The 18,212-nt window shown below is 41.4% G+C and overlaps 1 protein-coding gene across 5 annotated transcripts in view; it reads right to left on the reverse strand.

The window, feature by feature from the left end:
• atp9b (ATPase phospholipid transporting 9B) overlaps positions 1–18,212 on the reverse strand; it is a 468,699-nt gene that overhangs the window by 263,681 nt on the left and 186,806 nt on the right. For all 5 annotated transcript variants that reach the window (XM_070888575.1, XM_070888576.1, XM_070888574.1 and 2 more), the window contains exon 8: positions 8,084–8,178. In XM_070888575.1, coding sequence (XP_070744676.1) covers positions 8,084–8,178 — 95 coding nt within the window. The remainder of the gene's footprint in view (positions 1–8,083; positions 8,179–18,212) is intronic.

Below are 18,212 nucleotides of genomic sequence, written 5' to 3' on the forward strand. Positions count from 1 at the left end.
AGCGTGCAACAGATGCAGCTCAGGTTGTGGCATTGGGTATGGAGACCAATGAGCTTACCCGATCACTCATCGGTGGCGTCAGTGCAGTGGGTGAAGAGTTGACGGTCCTGACGGGAGAAATAGCAGTAATGACACGGGAACTTAGGGAGGGAATGTCCAAGGGAGTGCAATCGATGGCACAGGCCATCAGGGAAGGCATGCAAGTGACGGCACAGGCCGTCAGGGAGGGCCTGGTTGAGGTAGCTGCTGCAATAAGGGCACACAGTCCAGCCAATCATATGACACCCCCATGAAGAAGTGAACATTCATTGAGATATGGATGAGACATAGTTGCAGCCTTTCTTTGCTGCTTTTGTTCTTGATGTAGTTGTAGTAGCGTTTTTCAAATTGAAATTGTTTCGTAAGTTTTGTAACTTTACAACTTATAAGTGATCTTATGATTTTTAAGTGATCTGATAGTGTAAATGCTCTCACATTTTGTATCTTATTTAATTTTGCACCTAAAAAGTGATCTTGAAGTTCTTCAGAGTGCAAGATTTTTCACATTGAAACTGTTTTGTAAGTTTTGTAACTTTACAAGTTTTTAAGTGTTCTTCAAGAGTCAAATTAGAAAGTATAGTTTGATACAACAAATATTTTATTAGTGACGTTAACTTTTCAACAAAATATTTTTTCATTAAAACTGTTTCATGTTCCATTAACACAACACAACGTAGGAACTGCAAAGAATAAACATGTCCATGCGCAACAGTGGTCGCAGAGCCCTAAGGCATCAGTAGTTGAAGCGTTCACGGATGAGCTGCTGGCGCAAGGCTCGAGCAATCGTTAAAGGAGCACGATGGACGGCCCTCCTCCGACCTCGTGCTCCGGCATCAGGCACTTGCAAGCTTTCCTGATCGTCGTCATCATCCACATCCTGTTGTTCCGTATCATCATGCACTGGACCCTCACGTAGGTCTTCTGGTTCCAGTACCAGATCCTGCTGCCTCATGATGGCTAAGTTATGAAGCATGCAGCACACAACAGTGAAGTGACTGACAATCTGAGGAGAGTATAGCAACTGTCCTCCAGAATGGTCCAGGCATCGGAAACGCTGTTTCAATATGCCAATGGTCCTCTCAATGATGGTGCTCGTCGCAATGTGCGCCATGTTGTATTGACAGTCAGCTTCTGTCCGTGTCACACGTAGGGGCATCATGAGCCAGGTGGTCAGGCTGTACCCTTTGTCTCCCAGTAGCCAGCTCTGCCCTTCTGGCTGCTGCTCAAACATATCAGATATAACGCTGTCGCGTAGGATGAACGCATCGTGGGTGCTGCCAGGGTATCTCGCATCGACTGACATGATGCGCTGCTTGTCGTCACACATGAGCTGCACAGTGATAGAGTGGAAACCTTTCCTATTTCGGTACTGCTCAGAATCCTCCACAGGTGCTCGCAAGGCTATGTGGGTACAATCAATGCAGCCCTGTACCTTTGGGAAGCCGGCAATCCTGAAGAAGCCCACAGCCCTCTCATGGATCGCTTGTGCGGTCATTGGGAAATTGATGAAGTGATTCCTTCGCGCATACAGTGCAGCCGTGATCTGGTAAATGCAGCCATGTATTGCACGTTGAGAGATAGCACACACATCTCCAGTTGTAGCATGAAACGATCCCGAGGCATAGAAGGCAAGTGCAGCTGTTACCTTCACTGCAACAGACAGGGCAGTTGGCATCTGCTTCTGGGCTGCAAATCTGCTCTCAGCATATCACAGATCTCAGCGACAACTTCTCTGCGAAAACGCAGCCTTTTGACACAATCAGCCTCGCTCATGTCCAGGTACGAGCACCTGGTTCGATATTGTCGACGTGGGTAAGGTCTCCTGCCCATCAACCTACGGGCTATGACGTTCCTGGTGCGGTGAGCTCGAATCAATTCTCTCCTATGCAGTGAATTGATGGCGAACCATTGCATAATACATGGTGTTGACAATGCAGCACCCATTCTGCAAATTTAAGTTTAAAACTATGTGGCTGCCTCTCCCTGTCCCTGACCAAATGGCCCCAGTCCCCCTCACAGCTCGAAGGCTGCTTGATTGCTGTGTCTTTGCCTGCCGTCCAGTCACTGACGGGGCTCCTATCCCGTGGCCGAATGGACTCAACCCCCTTCGCAGCTCGAAGGCTGCTTGTTGTTTCTTCGGCTGCCGGCCAGCCACTGAAGCACCGCAGCTCGAAGGCTGCTTGCTGCCGCTGTTGGGCTGCCACTGAGACACTGACGCCACCCCGTCTCCAACATGGAAAGCCTGCCTGAAGCACAGCAGCTCGAAGGCTGCTGCTGTTTCACACAGGTAGGAACATGGATTATTTAATCTTTTCTTTGCTTATAAATTTTTATTCAGGTTGGATCTTTATTTGTATAAGTATGAATGCTGAATGATTGTAGAATTTAATTACTTCCCTCCCCCCCCGCCCCCCCCCCCCTCCCTCCCCTCATTCCCTACGCCAAATTTGTAACCTACGCCTGATTTTCTAAGTGTAGGTAAGGTTTTTTTTGAGCGTACAAAAATCTTCACTTACTCCATTCTAAGTTAGTTTGGAGTACGTTTTCACTGCCTAAACTTTGAAAACAAGCGTAAGTGGCCGGACACGCCTCCTTTTGAAAAAAAAATTCTGTTCCAAAGTGAAACTGTTCGAACTGACTAGAACTGGAGCAAACTAAATGTCAAGAATTGCAATTTCTAAGATACTCCATTCTAAACCAGTTGCTCCAAAAAAAACAGGAGCAACTCAGGCCAAAACTTGGCCCCTTAATAACTACTCTTTAAAAAGAAAACATTAACTTAATTGTTAATACCAACTTCATGCTACAATATAAAATGGGGTGGTTTTTCAGCAATATGATCTGATTACTGGAATCAGATAGTCTCCAGCCCAAATTATGGTGCTGCTTTACATTTAAAATGAGGAATTGGGGATGGTTGGGGCAGGGGGGAAAAGAGAATTACTGGCACCTTTTTAAATAGAACAGCATTTCCATTATAGGAACAATACAATACAATTTTGATACTCGGACAAAACCCAGCGACAGATTTCAAAATTAAATTTCCCAAAACACTGAATGTGCTCAACTAGACAAAACCTGAACAAAAATAAAGCACCCTTCCTTAAGAGCTTGATGAATTAGCACATGATCATCTACATTCCCAAATTGTGGGAGGACATCCCATTGGTAACAACTAGCTGACAAGATAGCTGAACAAGTTTAGAAGCAGTACGAAACGCAAAAGATTTTAAAAAAAATTATACTGCCAAGTGAAAAGCATTGCAATACAGGTGCAGCGTCCCGAATATCCGGAACGAGGTCGTTCCAGATTCCGCGTTTTCCGGACTTTGGAACGGGTATTTCTAGATTTTGGAACGTCAGAAAAAATGGGGGGGGTGGGGGGGGGGGGGTTGCTCGCCGACGAGGAGCTGGTCGGGCAGGCCCCGTCGCGAAGGTGGTGTTCAGGCGGGCCGGCAAGGATGCCCCCAGCTAAGGGCAGCGGCGAGGGGCGAGGCCAGAGGTCGGGCAGCAGCACTGTGAATGGCGATGAGGCAAGGCCTGAGGTCAGGCAGCGGTGAAGCAAGGCCCGAGGTCGGGCAGCGGCATGTCCAGGGGCGATGAGGCGAGGCCAGAGGTCGGGCAGCGGCGTGGCGAGGCCAGAGGTCGGGCAGCGGCGAGGCGAGGCCAGAGGTCGGGCAGCGGCGTGGCGAGGCCAGAGGTCGGGCAGCGGCGAGGCGAGGCCAGAGGTCGGGCAGCGGCGTGGCGAGGCCAGAGGTCGGGCAGCGGCGGGACCTCGAGGTCGGCGGGTCCGGATTCCAGAATATTTTACAGATCAGTCCGGAGTCCAGTTTCCAGAACATTCCAGATCTTGGACGATGCAACTGTATACACAATGTAGATTTTTCAGGTGGTGTTAAAATTTACTGCTATAAAGATAGTTGCACAATATGAATTTAGCATTCCACATTACATGCAGCAAAATGTAAACTTGATTTCTAAAATGTGTGGCACAACTTCATGCACAAAATAGGCTTCAACAAAATATTCATGTACAAAATATGTCTTCCTCATGACAACGAAAGTCAGCGTGCCTTATTAATCACTCGATCTGTCACTAAAGGACTTTCTCTAATAATTTAGTGTGCACCAATGTTAGTGGTGCACATTAATATGGCACACATACAAATGTTTATAATTTGTACTTTTATGAATGCTGATGGGATGACAGGAATAGAGAAAAGGGACAACGTTGCCCAACATATTTATAGGGCATTACACCAACAAGTGTAATAATAAATTTGCATCAAGTAAACATTTAAACAATATGTTTACAAGAGTCAAACTGTGATTTGAAAGTGAAATGCTTAACAAAAGATTTACAAAAATGCAGTGTCACCAACATAAAATGGGACACCAAAATCATACCTTTTTAGCAGAAAATTACTCAGTATTAAATGGTGAAGCTGTACAAGTCTGTACTCATGGTTAACATAACCCCATAAAAAGAGGTTAAAGTAGTGGCATCTAAAATTATATCAGGCATATGTAGAACGATATCACTGTCAGAAGAGATCAAATCATTTCTTTTGAGCGTAGCTCTATAATGATTTAATAGTTATTTCAAATCGGGAATAATCTTGGTTCCCGATCTGAGCTGTGTCCAGTGAGGATGCACGGATCAGAAACCGTACACCTACCAGCACTGCAGGGAAAATCATAAAGATGATTAGAGTGGGGCGGTCCCTGGCACCTTCCGATGGCTGTTTATAAGGAGCATTGGTACATCGGATTAGGCGGGTGGAAGGGGGGTACTTTCTTAAAGGAGGCAGAAAGAGAAAGAAACAGACCCAAAACTACACACACACACAAAGTTTTAAAATGGAGCTATAGGATGTTAAAAGTGAAGCTAAACATTTAAGATGCAGTGGCATTAACATATGGACTTTAGTAATAAAAGGCAGTTGCAGGTTAGGATTTCAAAGACAAATGCAAGTTTTATGTTGCTCAATACAATTTACTTATTTATAAATCTCCTTTCCTGTGAATTGACTAAAATGCAGCAATACCAAAGAGCTGCTATATCATTACGGTAGAATGTCTGAAATGTCAGGCTTTAAAGGCCCGGATTTTGCAGTCAGCGGTGAAGGAACGGTGCTCGCCGTTCGCTACACTGACAGCTGCCCACAGAGTTTTCGCTAGCTTTTGAGCGGAGACTTGCTGTCATCAGGCATCTGTTTCAGCGCTACGCCCTCTACTGCTAATGTGTGGCGTCTATGAGCAGGAAAAGCAACTGAGTAATGCAGAGTTGACACCAGGAAGTATAAATCAGATTTAAATCATCTACAGAAAGCAAAATAAAAATTAAGATGGAGTTGAGAGAGGAGAGGGAAAAAAAAAAAGAGATGGACAGAAAAAGTTTTTAAAAAATTCAAAAGGAATGAGACTCCACACTTGTAAAATTAAATTTTCAGGGCCAGAGAGGTTAGTTTGAAATTAATTATGACTTATCACGCCATTAAAAATTCACTTATTCCTGAATGCACCAGTCCTAACTTTTTCCTGTGGTGTTTAGTGGGTAACTAGTGGGCAAATACAGCAACTTTTCGCCGAGTCTATGAGCAAGGTACTATTATAACGCAGCCTGCGGAGGAGCAGGGTAACCCGGACCGCAACTTCCGGATTTTCACATTTAACTGTGCACGTGCGGATTATGGAAGTTGATGTCCAATTTACTCCATAATAGCGGTGAGCTCCGCTAGCCTCAAAATCCGGACCAATGAATCTAACTTAAAGTTTGTAGAATAGAAAAGGATAACTATGTAAAAAATAGATTTCAACAAAAAACAAATTATACCCAAGGGGCACAGAACTTAACAGCTCATGAAAATCTGATAAAGTAATGCATGTCCAGAGTAAAGTTCAATCAAAAAGGGAGTTGCTTTTATTTTTATTTTTTTTAAAACACATATGGAGAAATCTCCATCGCCATCATTGTGCAACGACAAGATGACAAATTCTTGAGAATGTGCAATTCCGATGGGTCACTATGAAACTACTAGAAGATTTAATTATGCATCTTTGATTTAACACTGCAGCTGTACATTTTTTGGTTCTCAATCTATTTTCACAGCTGATGCATTTTATACTTTTGTACTGCAGAAACACTATTGAAATGTGGGAAACAAGTTTCAAAACTAGGTAGGTGGGCACATCGTGGCTACAATGGCTTGCACACTTAAAACTAATAAGCAGAAACTCAACACCACATAATTCAGATGCCTGAAGCATGGAACGAAGTATGTATCCTGCTGGTTATTTATGATATTAATTTCTATTTCATCCAAGCAAATATAATCAGACCGTTAACAGAAACTAATACTTGCACATTTACACAGTTCTTTGCACTGTATAAACTGTAATTAAATGTTTAAAATAAAAGCAATTACTTGACTTCTTGGTTAGCAAATACGGCAAGAATTTATCCTTTTGGATTTGTTTGCATCATTATGCAGTTTTGGATAACATAATGAAGGACAAATTGCTCCTTATCAGTACAGATTGTAAAGCACATATTAACTGGAATTTCAAACAGCTGGACTATAAAATGCTTTTAATGCATGATTTTAATCAGTTAACCATATGTGTGTTGCAAAAGATAGGCTCTACATTGTGAATACCATTTTTATGCTTGTATTCAGGCCTCAGATCTAGAACAATAACTTGACACATCAGCTGGTCTGCTTACTTCAAGTAACGCATCTTTGATCACCAACTGTCCGCGTCAGATCCTCCATTGTCTGGTTAACAATAAAATATTTGATCCTAATGCCATCTCTTCCATCATCTTCAGGATCTTATGTTGTCTCCTCGATCTCAGAGTATAACTTCACCTTTCCTTTTCCTCAGAAACTTTTTTGCACATTATATACAAGAAAGGTGCTTCATCTACCATTCTATTGTCCTGAGATCATTGAATCACAGAATGATACAGCACAGAAGGAGGCCATTCCGACCATCGTGCCTATGCCGGCTCTTTAAAATCTAATTCGTCCCACTCGCCTGCCCTTTCCCCATAGCTCTGCAAATGATTCCCCTTTAAGTATTTATCCAATTCCCTTTTGAAAGTTATTGTTGAATCTGCTTTCACCACCCTTTCAGGCATCTATTATGTGAAGTTATAAAAAGCTCCTGTTAACTCAAATATCAGCTTGGAAGTTCTAGGCTAATTCATGATCATGAGTATGTTTTTTGGTATTGCTATTCCATTGGTAATCTTCACAGAAAATGCTGGGAATACTCAGCAGATATTAATAAGGTTAACGCTTCAGGTCCAAACGAAAGGTCGGCGATATGAAGCGTTAACTGTGTTTCTCTCTCCGCAGATTCTGCCTAACCTGCCGTGTATTCCCAGAATTTTCTGTTTTTATTTCAGATTTTCAACATTTGCAGTATTTTGCTTTTGTTCCATTGGTAACCTTGTTGCCTATATACAAACAAATTGTTTCTCAGTGAGCCACTGGTAATTAAGGGTGCAGTTATATTGTTTTGTCTGAATGTACAATGGCAGCATAACTCCTCATGCCCCTATCGGACTCTGGTGTCTGAATCCTTCACCGGTGCTGCACTCCCTCAGTGCTGGACTGAAATGTCAGCCTAGATTCTGGTCAAATCTACTGTATATATTTTATCATCTTCAAGAGGGATTCCATTGCTTCCCTTTCCACTAATCTATTCTGGACAGAATGCAATGAAATTGCACAGAGCATGCGCTCTATAGCTCAGCTCTAAATCTTTCTGTAAATGTTTGTCTCAGAGAGAGAGAGAGAGAGAGCTATTGTTTCAAGAAAATTCAGTATTAAATTGTACAGCAGTTACAGACCTTAACCAGCCAGTGTGTAATCCACAATTTTTCCCCTTTATTTAGAACATGGAAATAGAACTGCAGGATTTAATTTTTTTTTTTTTTTACAAATTATGCCTCGAAGTGCTATAAATGTTAAAGGCAGTGCTGCAAAAGTATTTTGAGCAGATGGGAAACAAGTAATGTAAGTACTGTACTTACACCCAAAGCTGGCAATCTCTGTGTACAGCAAACTGCTACCCTCAGCTTCCAGTCTGTTTCACCATCCAGTTGATCCGTACGGATGAAACACGAGCCTTGAAAAGCAAACACATTAGTTTAGATGTTTCTGATCATCTGTAACGGAGAGAGAAAAGTGTGTTTTATCACATTTATTTCTCAGGCTGGAGTAATATTAATCCCGGTTAAGCAATGCCTCAATTTTAAAATTCTCATCCTTGTTTTCAAATCCTTCCATGGCCATTTTGCCCCTGTCGTTTCAGAAGCACCATTGCTCTTTGTTGTCTGTAACTCCAATCAATTTATTTTAATCATCTTATTTCTTGCAGTAATTTTAAATTCTACTAATCTTTCACTAAAACAGTATTCCTACTATTAACCAAGGGCACTGTGATGATACCCATTATTTATGTTGGCTATATTAGCATTGCCAGTTCTTTAAGTAGAAGCTTCCTGATCTCAGTTTGTTTATGTCCATTTCCAAAATGCATTTGGCAAAACTGCCATGAATCACAAATGAATGGATACATGCTATGTCCTTTTGTATACATTAAACTTGCTTAGAATTTGTTTTTCCTGAACTACCGACGTATATTCAAAAACACAATTTCATTGCTACTCTAAACTATTTTCCAGATCACTAGGGGCCCAGCATTCCTCTTGGGCAATTGTGGAGAAAATGTTTGAACATCAAGGCTGATGAAGCCTTGCGTGCATTTAAGCACAATAATGGAGAACAGAGCACATTTTTGGTGGTGAGTAGGAGAAGGCATGGAAAATATAACAGGCAGAGTCAACACTATCTCTCTACCACTCAGAAGACTTACAGGAGGTATGGACGAGGTATACCTGAAGGTACAACTAATGCATAATAGGAGGGCACAGCATGCTACAGGCAATGGTCCTCACAATAATGTGGAGTTTAATGGACCGATTAGGGCTTGGATGTTTTGGGCTAGAAATTCGGCGATTTTGCGACCAGGTTTTTGGTGCTATTTCATCTTTTTTGTCAAAAACCCGGTGCGGCGGGAAATTCGGAGAAGTTTTGCGGCGACACTTTTCAAATATTGCTGGAGAGGAGCGCCACCGTGCATGACTCAAACTATCACTTTCGCTAAAAATTTGACTCTGTATTTAGGACGCAAAAAACCGCCAAGGAAAAAGCTGCATTGCAGCCCTTGGATCAGCGATTAAGTATGGAAACCTACAAAAAAGACGTTAAAGTTTTTTATTAATTCTTTTGCAGCGATTCGCTAGATAAATGTCTTGTGAACTTTTTTTTTTCTCAATTTATGTTCAGGTGTTTTGCCGCTCTCCCTAGGCCCAACTCGCAGTAGTATTGGCCTCGGACTAAAATTGGCGAGGATCACTGTCTGCACCGTGAATCCTTGTACAACGCTGATTTTTACAGCTGTGCAAATTAAACCTTGAATTTATGACCTCATAGCAATAACGATAATTTTGGCGAAAAAAATACAATTATCGCCGAGAACCGAATTTCTAGCCCATAGTTTAATATACATTCTATTATTTATACAATACACATGACCATAAATATTTTGATTGTGCAAAAGGACAAATATGAATGGTGGATGCAGTGAGAATACAGTAACCAAGTGGATAAGCTTGCTTTATGTCTTCAAACCATACTAACTACTCAACAGGTAAGCGGAACCTAGTAGGCCACATCAAAAGAGCAGTACACACTCAAGTATCAATCACCACCAACACCATTTAAAGCAGATATCAACACAGAAAAACAGACAACCAGAGAAGCAGAAAGTGATACTGATAAAGTAGACAGCAAGGCACAAGACACCAATGAGGAAGAAGGAGACACAATCCTCTTGATCGACAAGGGACCAGGTGGTGAAGCGTGCCAATTCTTCCTTTTTATAGGAATACAACCCTCAATGCCTTGCTTTGACAGGCTGGGAAGTTGCATGCCCATATGGAGCAGTCACTTGTCTCCTTGCACATGATACTGCAAGATCAGTGGGCAGTGCAGTGGAGTCGAACAGCCATCTCTCATATGTGATGCAAGAGAGCACCACTTCTCTATACTGCAGTTTTGCCACTGGGTGTGTGGCAGCAACCAGAGGTGTCTTCAGTATGGTCAGCTTCAACTCACTTGGACAACAGTTACAGGCATACAAGAAAAATTCCAACACATCACACAAATCAGTGGGTATCATGAGATGATGTTCTGTACCAGTGGCATGCGTGAAGTAACACAGGAACAAGCAAACTGACACAAGTCAGCAGCATTTTTGTGTCACTGTAATCATGCACAAATGACAGTAGGCACTGCCCGATAACAAAGACCAAAAGTGACGCTGGCAGCAATATGAAGTTCGTTACACACAAGTGGCAAATGTGAATCGAACACATACATCAGCAGCACTGCACAACTGAACAAAATTAATTGATATTTAATATATCTGAAAATTCTCCATTCTTTTATTTTGCAGAAAATAACATACATCAATTGTGGCAAAAAGCCAGACACAATTCAGCATGCAGCAAAGACCGAACCAGGATGGTAAATAACAGTTCTGAGATTGTAAACTTGTTCAAAAGAAAGTGAAAGTGCCCAATCACAGACAGCTCAATGAGAGAACTGGGCAATGTGATATTTCCATCTGCAGTGGCTGGTCTGCCAGCTTTTCTGGCCAATATGCATGTTGATCCACCAAGATATACCCACCAGAGACCATGCTTTGTGGTAGGATTCTCCTCTGTGCTATTCACTTCTCTCATTACTATGGCGATACTCCAAAATCTTCCCCTTCATTAGGCCTAACATGGTTAAAATACTCACTTTTCAATGCAACCCTACAGCTGCAGAATGGCTGCACAAGTTCATCCTTAATTGCCTTTAACAAGGCCTTTACTAGCAAAATTATTATTGTTTTTGAAAAGGAATGATTAGTAGCACAGAACACATATGAATCAACTGTTGGCACTTTCTCCAGACATTCCACCATACTATTCATGTCTACTTTTCTACTAATAGCAAACACAGGAATGTCAGGCCCTAGGTTATCTTGACAGCTGTGACATTTGTACTTTATATGTATCTATCTGAAATATGATTCCCAAACTGTAGGAACCATCATTTCATATTTTGCACATATTCTACAGGTTGTCAGAATAGAGAGCTGTCGACAGAACTACGGTGCTCGAGAAAATGCTTAAATTTCCCAACTTCCAATATGTGTTGCAATAACCAATTTTACAGCCTGGTGTGTGGGTTCAATTATGCAGTGGACATACATTTGTGATACAAAAAGATTAAACTTTATAATGCAATTCACCTATGAGCATGTAGATGTGAGGCATGCATTTCATTGTCTGAATTTATTCCATCCCACAAAGGAGAATTAGTTTAACAGAATTTGTCTGTTTTATATCTTGAATAAAGAGTCAGACTAGATTATGCAAGCTCAAAGGAAGGTGTGACCGTAGTCCAGATCTCAGAGTGCCTCTCCAACCTGTGAGGCCTCCTTATATACAGGTGCTCCCAAGAGATTGAGACACTCCTTGGGACTCCAGGGGATAAGCCCTCTGGTGGTTAGACAGGGTATTTACAGGTTTACATACATAACAGTCTACACATCACTGTGTACAGGATTCCTCATGGTGTTTTCTTCAGATTATTCAGAATTACAAAAGGGTCAATATTTTCACAAAATGACATAGTACATAAACTACAGATCAGAATAAAAACAGAAAATGCTGGAATTACGCAGCAAATTCATTGGCACTTGGAAGGAGAAATGAAAGGTTATGACATTTCAAGTGTGTACCCTTTAACAGACACAGGAGGTGCACCCAAAAAGGCCCAACCCGTTTTTTGTCTTTGCAGTTGCAGGCTAACCTGCTTTGTAGTTGCAGAATTGTCAGTTTTTATTAAAGATATCCAGCATTTGCAGCTTTTCCTTTGCATTTCACCATAGGCCAGGACTTTCGGTTGGCGAGAGAGATTCAAGTTCTATGCACACATTTTATGGATTTTTTTTGATAGTACAGTTTGGGGAAGTTGAGTGGGTTAAGCAAAAAGTGCACTTCTCATTTTGAAAAGGGGGGGGGGGGGGTGGTGACTGCTATGGATAGAGCTGATTTGAAATATTTTTATGCCGTTACTCGTTCAATTTGACCATAACCGCAAATCTCAAAACCAAGAGGCAAATACAACAGCAGACACAGTAGTGAACTAACCGGGTCGATTCGAATACTGGTAAAGGAAATGGCATGAGGCTGTAGGAAGCAGAACACACAACTGTCATTTCCTACATCAATTTAAAACGGATGATGGAAGAAGAGATGGCACTTAAATGTGTTTTAAATGGTTGTTTCTAAAAATTAAGAGAATTCTGGTAATAAATATAAAAGTTTTTTTTTAAACTTGCGTTTGCTTCACAATCATTATCTGTAGAATGATTAGATCAAACAACTCACTATTGCATCTTTCATCTCCTCTGGAAGGTATGAAGTCTTAAAGCAACCTTAATTGATGGCAGCAGTGGCAAAACCTTTTACAATTTATATTACTAGTGTGTGAAATGCATACCTCACATCTCCTTTAAGATTCCCCTTAAAACCCACCACTTTCAGCAGGATATTGGTCACCCCTCCTAATGGCCCAGATTTTGCTGCACTGATAACGGCGAGGCTGTCAGCGCTTGCCATTATTACAAGGTAACACTGACAGCAACTTCTGGCAGCCACACAGTTAGACGTCAAAATCCGGAAGTTGCTGTCAGTGATACCCTGCTCCTCCACAGGCTGCGCTGTTGCAGTCTTCACCAATGGAATCGACATAGAGATCTCTGTAATGGCATGAACTTAGGCTAATTATCCACTATTCTCACACAAAAGACAGATGAAAAAGTTAGGGCTTGTTCAGTCATGAGTAACTGATTTTTTAAACCGTGTAGTAAGTGATAATTACTGCTGAACAATCTCTCTGGCCCTGAAAAAAAATACGAAACTTTAAAAAATTGTTGATAAACGTATTAATCCTGCTACTTCCCAGCTGCGTTGTCATTTCGAATTACACTGGGCCGAGAGAACTGTTGAGTCCCTCACCCATTTGTAGCCATCCATTTTCCTAGTAGTTGTGAAGGATTGAAAGAGGTGGGCTCAGTTGAATTTAACATAACATAAGTAGGAGGAGCAGGAGTAGGTCATACGGCCCCTCGAGCCTGCTCCGCAATTTAATACGACCTTGGCTGATCTGATCATGGACTCAGGTCCACTTTCCTGCCCTCTCCCCATAACCCCTTATCGGTTAAGGAACTGTCTAACTCTGTCTTAAATTTATTCAATGTCCCAGCTTCCAAAGCTCTCTGAGGCAGCGAATTCCACAGATTTACAACCCTGAGAAAAGAAATTTCTGCTCATCTCAGTTTTAAATGGGCGGCCCCTTATTCTAAGATCATGCCCTCTAGTTTTCGGCTCCCCCATCAGTGGAAACATTCTCTCTGCATCCACCTTGTCAAGCCCCCTCATAATCTTATACGTTTCGATAAGATCGCCTCTCATTCTTCTGAATTCCAATGAGTAGAGGCCCAACCTACTCAACCTTGCCTCATAAGTCAACCCCCTCATCTCTGGAATCAACCTAGTGAACCTTCTCTGAACTGCCTCCAAAGTAAGTATATCCTTTCGTAAATACGGAAACCAAAACTGCAGGCAGTAGTCCAGGTGTGGCCTCACCAATACCCTGTATAACTGTAACAAGACTTCCCTGCTTTTATACTCCATCCCCTTTGCAATAAAGGCCAAGATTCCACTGGCCTTCCTGATCACTTGCTGTACCTGCATATTAATCTCTTGTTTCATGCACAAGTATCCCTGCAGCACTTTGCAATCTTTCTCCATTTAAATAATAACTTGCTCTTTGATGTTTTTCCTGCCAAAATGCATGATCTCATACTTTCCAACATTATACTCCATCTGCCAAATTTTTGCCCTCTCACTTAGCCTGACTATGTCATTATGCACATTTTTTGTGCCCTCCTCACACAATGCTTTTCCTCCCATCTTTGTATCGTCAGCAAACTTGGCTACGTTACACTCGGTCCCTTCTTCCAAATTGTTAATATAGATTGTAAATAGTTGGGGTCCCAGCACTGATCCCTGCGGCACCCCACTAGTTACTGATTGCCAACCCGAGAATGAACAGTTTAAAGTTATATAAAAATTATTAATTTTGAGCAAACAAATTTTAATTTTAAAAAAGTTAATGGATCACATCAGAAGAAATGAAGGCACATTGGCCTCTTATTTATATAGTATTTGGAAAAGTGGCAGTTACAAGACTAATGTGCCACATACAAAAGTAAAATTAGCTGCTGAAATGAAAAGTTGACAAGTCACATTAGCTCTCCTCATGACTTAGTTCGTTAATGCACAGCCCAATCCACACCAAGTCACACAGACTGCAAAAGGTCTCAGGAGTGGGCAGAATGACCTGATCTCAGCCAAAAAAAACCTTGAGCTAGGGAGGGAACAAATATCACAGAAGGTGGTCAATCACTACCCAATGCCTCTTCTAAGAAAGGATGTGATGTGAGGGCAGTATTGGGCCCATTGTGGTGGCCCAACTTCTCCTGCCATCAAATAGCACGTTGTCACTGTCTTGGCTCGCACACAAAGAATAGCCATTTGGGCAAGGTGGAACCCAGCATGAATCAGCATCTTTAGGAGAGGAAGGGATAAATGGCAGAAAGAAAGCAGCACTCTGAAGCTGTATAGATAATGCAGATTGGCTAATGTGTCATATTTCATTGGATTGGTGCACTACAACACTATTAAAAAGGACTAGGATGGCATGGTACTGCATTCTTGGGGGAAAAAAAATAAGCTAGCCATGATATTGTTACCTATTAATACTATGACAGTAACCTTTTAACTGAACAAAAGATATGTGTCTTTCGAAAACAAAAAAACCTAAAAATAAATAGTGAGTTCTATTTTTGGATTTAGGCCAAGCATACCATTGACTCAGCTGAACTTCCAAGGAGCTGAAGCTGTGCATTACTGCAAACCATCCTGCTGCCTGACCCGGTTTCCATGGGATTATACTGTACAGGGACAGATGCAATGGGCTTACTATTGTCTGCCCCTGGGGAACACAGAACACCCCTAATTGAGAATGTGATACACTAGTTGTATTGTTAGATACAAAATATTTTAAAACAAAATACCCTTTAAAGGATGCAGAAGATTGAAAGTATATTTTAAAATGTTTTTGAATTAACTGCTTCCTTAATGTAGTATGCACAGTCTATGCAATATCACATAGATAAAGGGTAAGGTTAGAGTAAGCGGAAAAAGGTTACTAACTGATTCAGAAGCACCACAATAAAATTAAGTAAAACTAGGAGGAAGTTGCACGGTTGTTACGCAACTGAAAGGAGGGGGTAGATGGTCTCAGATGATGAAATAAAGCGTGCCAAAATGTGAGTGCCCAAATCACAGGACTATTTCATAGGTTTCAACTTCTCCCTGGGTATTTTGTTGTGCTGGAATACACGCAAGCTTCCCCGCGTACTTCTTTTTAAATGCATGTTACTTATTCTTCGTATTCTACAAACGCATCTGTCCCTGGAGCTCATGCTGGTTAGAGTACTGATTTATAAAAAGAATATGCCAACTCTGGGTAACACGCATAGGGGCAGGATTATCTTAATAGTTGAAAGGCATGAGAGAGAGGTTACTGCACAGCTGACAGTGGAATACAAGACAGTAATCCAATCGACAGATTCAGAAGAAATCAAAAGCCACTGGGGGTGGTTTGTCGTCCAAAAGACTGGGGGCTAGAATTTCCACTAGTTCACCGCCTGGTTTCTCGGTGGTATTGGCCGTTTTGGGCGAGAACCGGGTCGGCGAGAAATTCCCCAGCTGAGTTCTGCCAGCAGTTTCGAAGTACTGCTTGGGGAGCAGACCGCCATCCACAGATCACCATGGCACGATTTTTGGCTCAGCGGTGACCCGAAGTATTTAAAAAAACGCCCACGAGAATCAGCGGAGCTGGGGGTAGGTGAGTAAAGTTAAGTAATTGTTTTTTTACTAATTATTTTTAAATTCTCTTGTAATGATTTAAGTGAAAAGGGTCCCGAGAATGTTTTCATGATTTTTTATTTTATGTTTTTTGAAAAAATTGTGTTTTTCTCCTCCTACGCCCAACCCGCAGCCTCAGTGTAAATTTTTAGTACATTTATTAATTATCATCCAATCAGCCAAAATTCCCACTTCTTCGAGAATCAGGGTGCAACGCCCATTTTTTCTTTTTTGAGGGGAATTTTTCACCGGCGATAATGTTGAGAATCTTAGCGGTATTTTGAGCAGCAATCAGGTGCTGGCAGATTGTTTGGAAATTCTAGCCTGGATTTATTGTCCTCTGCAAACTTTCTTTGATAGTCAGGAGTATCATATAAGGCAAAAAATAAACTGTTAGAAAAAGAATGAGAACATTTACCAAAAAATGTCAAAAGAGAGATCTGCCATCAGTGGACACAGTCTGACTTTATTATTGTGGACAAGGCAGAGAACATGAAAGATTTCTGCCAACTTGCCAATGAGGAAAAGGAAACCCAATATGAACTGGCACTAATGGAATTGGAAAGGTTAAAGCAATAGTGTCAGACATTGGAGAATTTTGTACTGGAGAGACAGGCGAGCGAGTTGAAATTACACAATATATTCCAAAAATGTTAAGAAAACTATGTTAAACAGACATGAACTTCCCAAGCAACACGCTTCACAGATTTTTACATTTTTATAGTAGTTTACTTGTGTTGAAACCTGTCATCACAAAGCAACCTGGACAAGATCCCCACAGCACAGTGATTTTGCGCTATAGCATTGCATCAGCTGCTATGCAATTACTAACTGGCACCTCCATACCACTGTATTGCCCAATGAGGAAGGTGATGTACATGAATGGCCAACTGTGGACATAGTCTTCACAAAGGAATGGTATTTAGCAATAGAAGTACCATTAAACTGTATTTTAGCAACAGCAAATTCTTCTTACATGTAAGGAAGGAAAAAAAATAGAATTGTATTTATATAGTGCCTTTCACACTCTCAATGTCTAAAATGCTTCATGGCCATTACTTTTGAAATATACTCACTTATGTGTACATACATGCAGCCAATGTTTGCGCAAATAGCAAATGAGATGAATGAGCAGTTAATCCTGTTTTTGTTGGTGTTGGTTAAGGGATAAATGCTGACCAGGACACCAGAACTCCCCTGTTCACTTTGAACAGTGCCTTTAAAAAAAAAAAACAAGTCTACCTGAATAGGTAGAAAAGTTCTGACGAAGGGTCACAGACCTAAAATGTTAGCTCGGTTTCTCTTCATAGATGCTGCCTGATATGCTGAGATTTCCAGCATTTTGTGTTTTTATTTCAGATTCCAGCAACCACAGTATTTTGCTTTTGTAAGTTAGAAAAGTTTGATGAGCCGGATTTGGCTGTGAGCAATGAATGTTTGTTACTCGCACTGCACGGCGAGTTGCTGTCAACTAAACATTCAAAGAGCTCAGTGCCCTCTACTGGGCATTTGGTACATACGTGAACAGGGCAAGCAACTGCATCTCCTTAACCAATCAGATTGAAGACAGTTACTGAGCAGCGCAGTCCGAACCAGGAACTGTTAGAATATTAAATTCAATGACAAGGGTGCAGAAAATAAAGAGGAAGCAAGATTGGATTGAGAGCGAGAGAGCGAGAGAGCGAGAGAGCGAGAGATAAGAGAGACAAAGTAAAAACATATATATATATACACATATGTTTTAAATCAGCAATAATTAAGCTGTGAAAAATGAGACTCCACAATTGTTAGCTAATTTCCAGTGCCAGAGAGGTTGTTTGGCAGTATTTAAACCATGCCATTACAAGAGTAATTAGACTGGAATAACTTGATTAAATTTTTTGTGGCACGTTTAATTTATACCTACATCATTAACTTCACGCCGTTCAATATATTCGAATGGGGAGTCAGCCGGCGAGATGCTATTTTCGTGTAGCTTACGGATAGACAACGTGTGTCGCACAACTTCCAGATTTTCTCATTTAACTGTGCTTGTGCACTC

The sequence above is a fragment of the Pristiophorus japonicus genome, chromosome 1 (assembly GCF_044704955.1).
Source record: "Pristiophorus japonicus isolate sPriJap1 chromosome 1, sPriJap1.hap1, whole genome shotgun sequence".
NCBI classification, from domain to species: Eukaryota; Metazoa; Chordata; class Chondrichthyes; family Pristiophoridae; genus Pristiophorus; species Pristiophorus japonicus.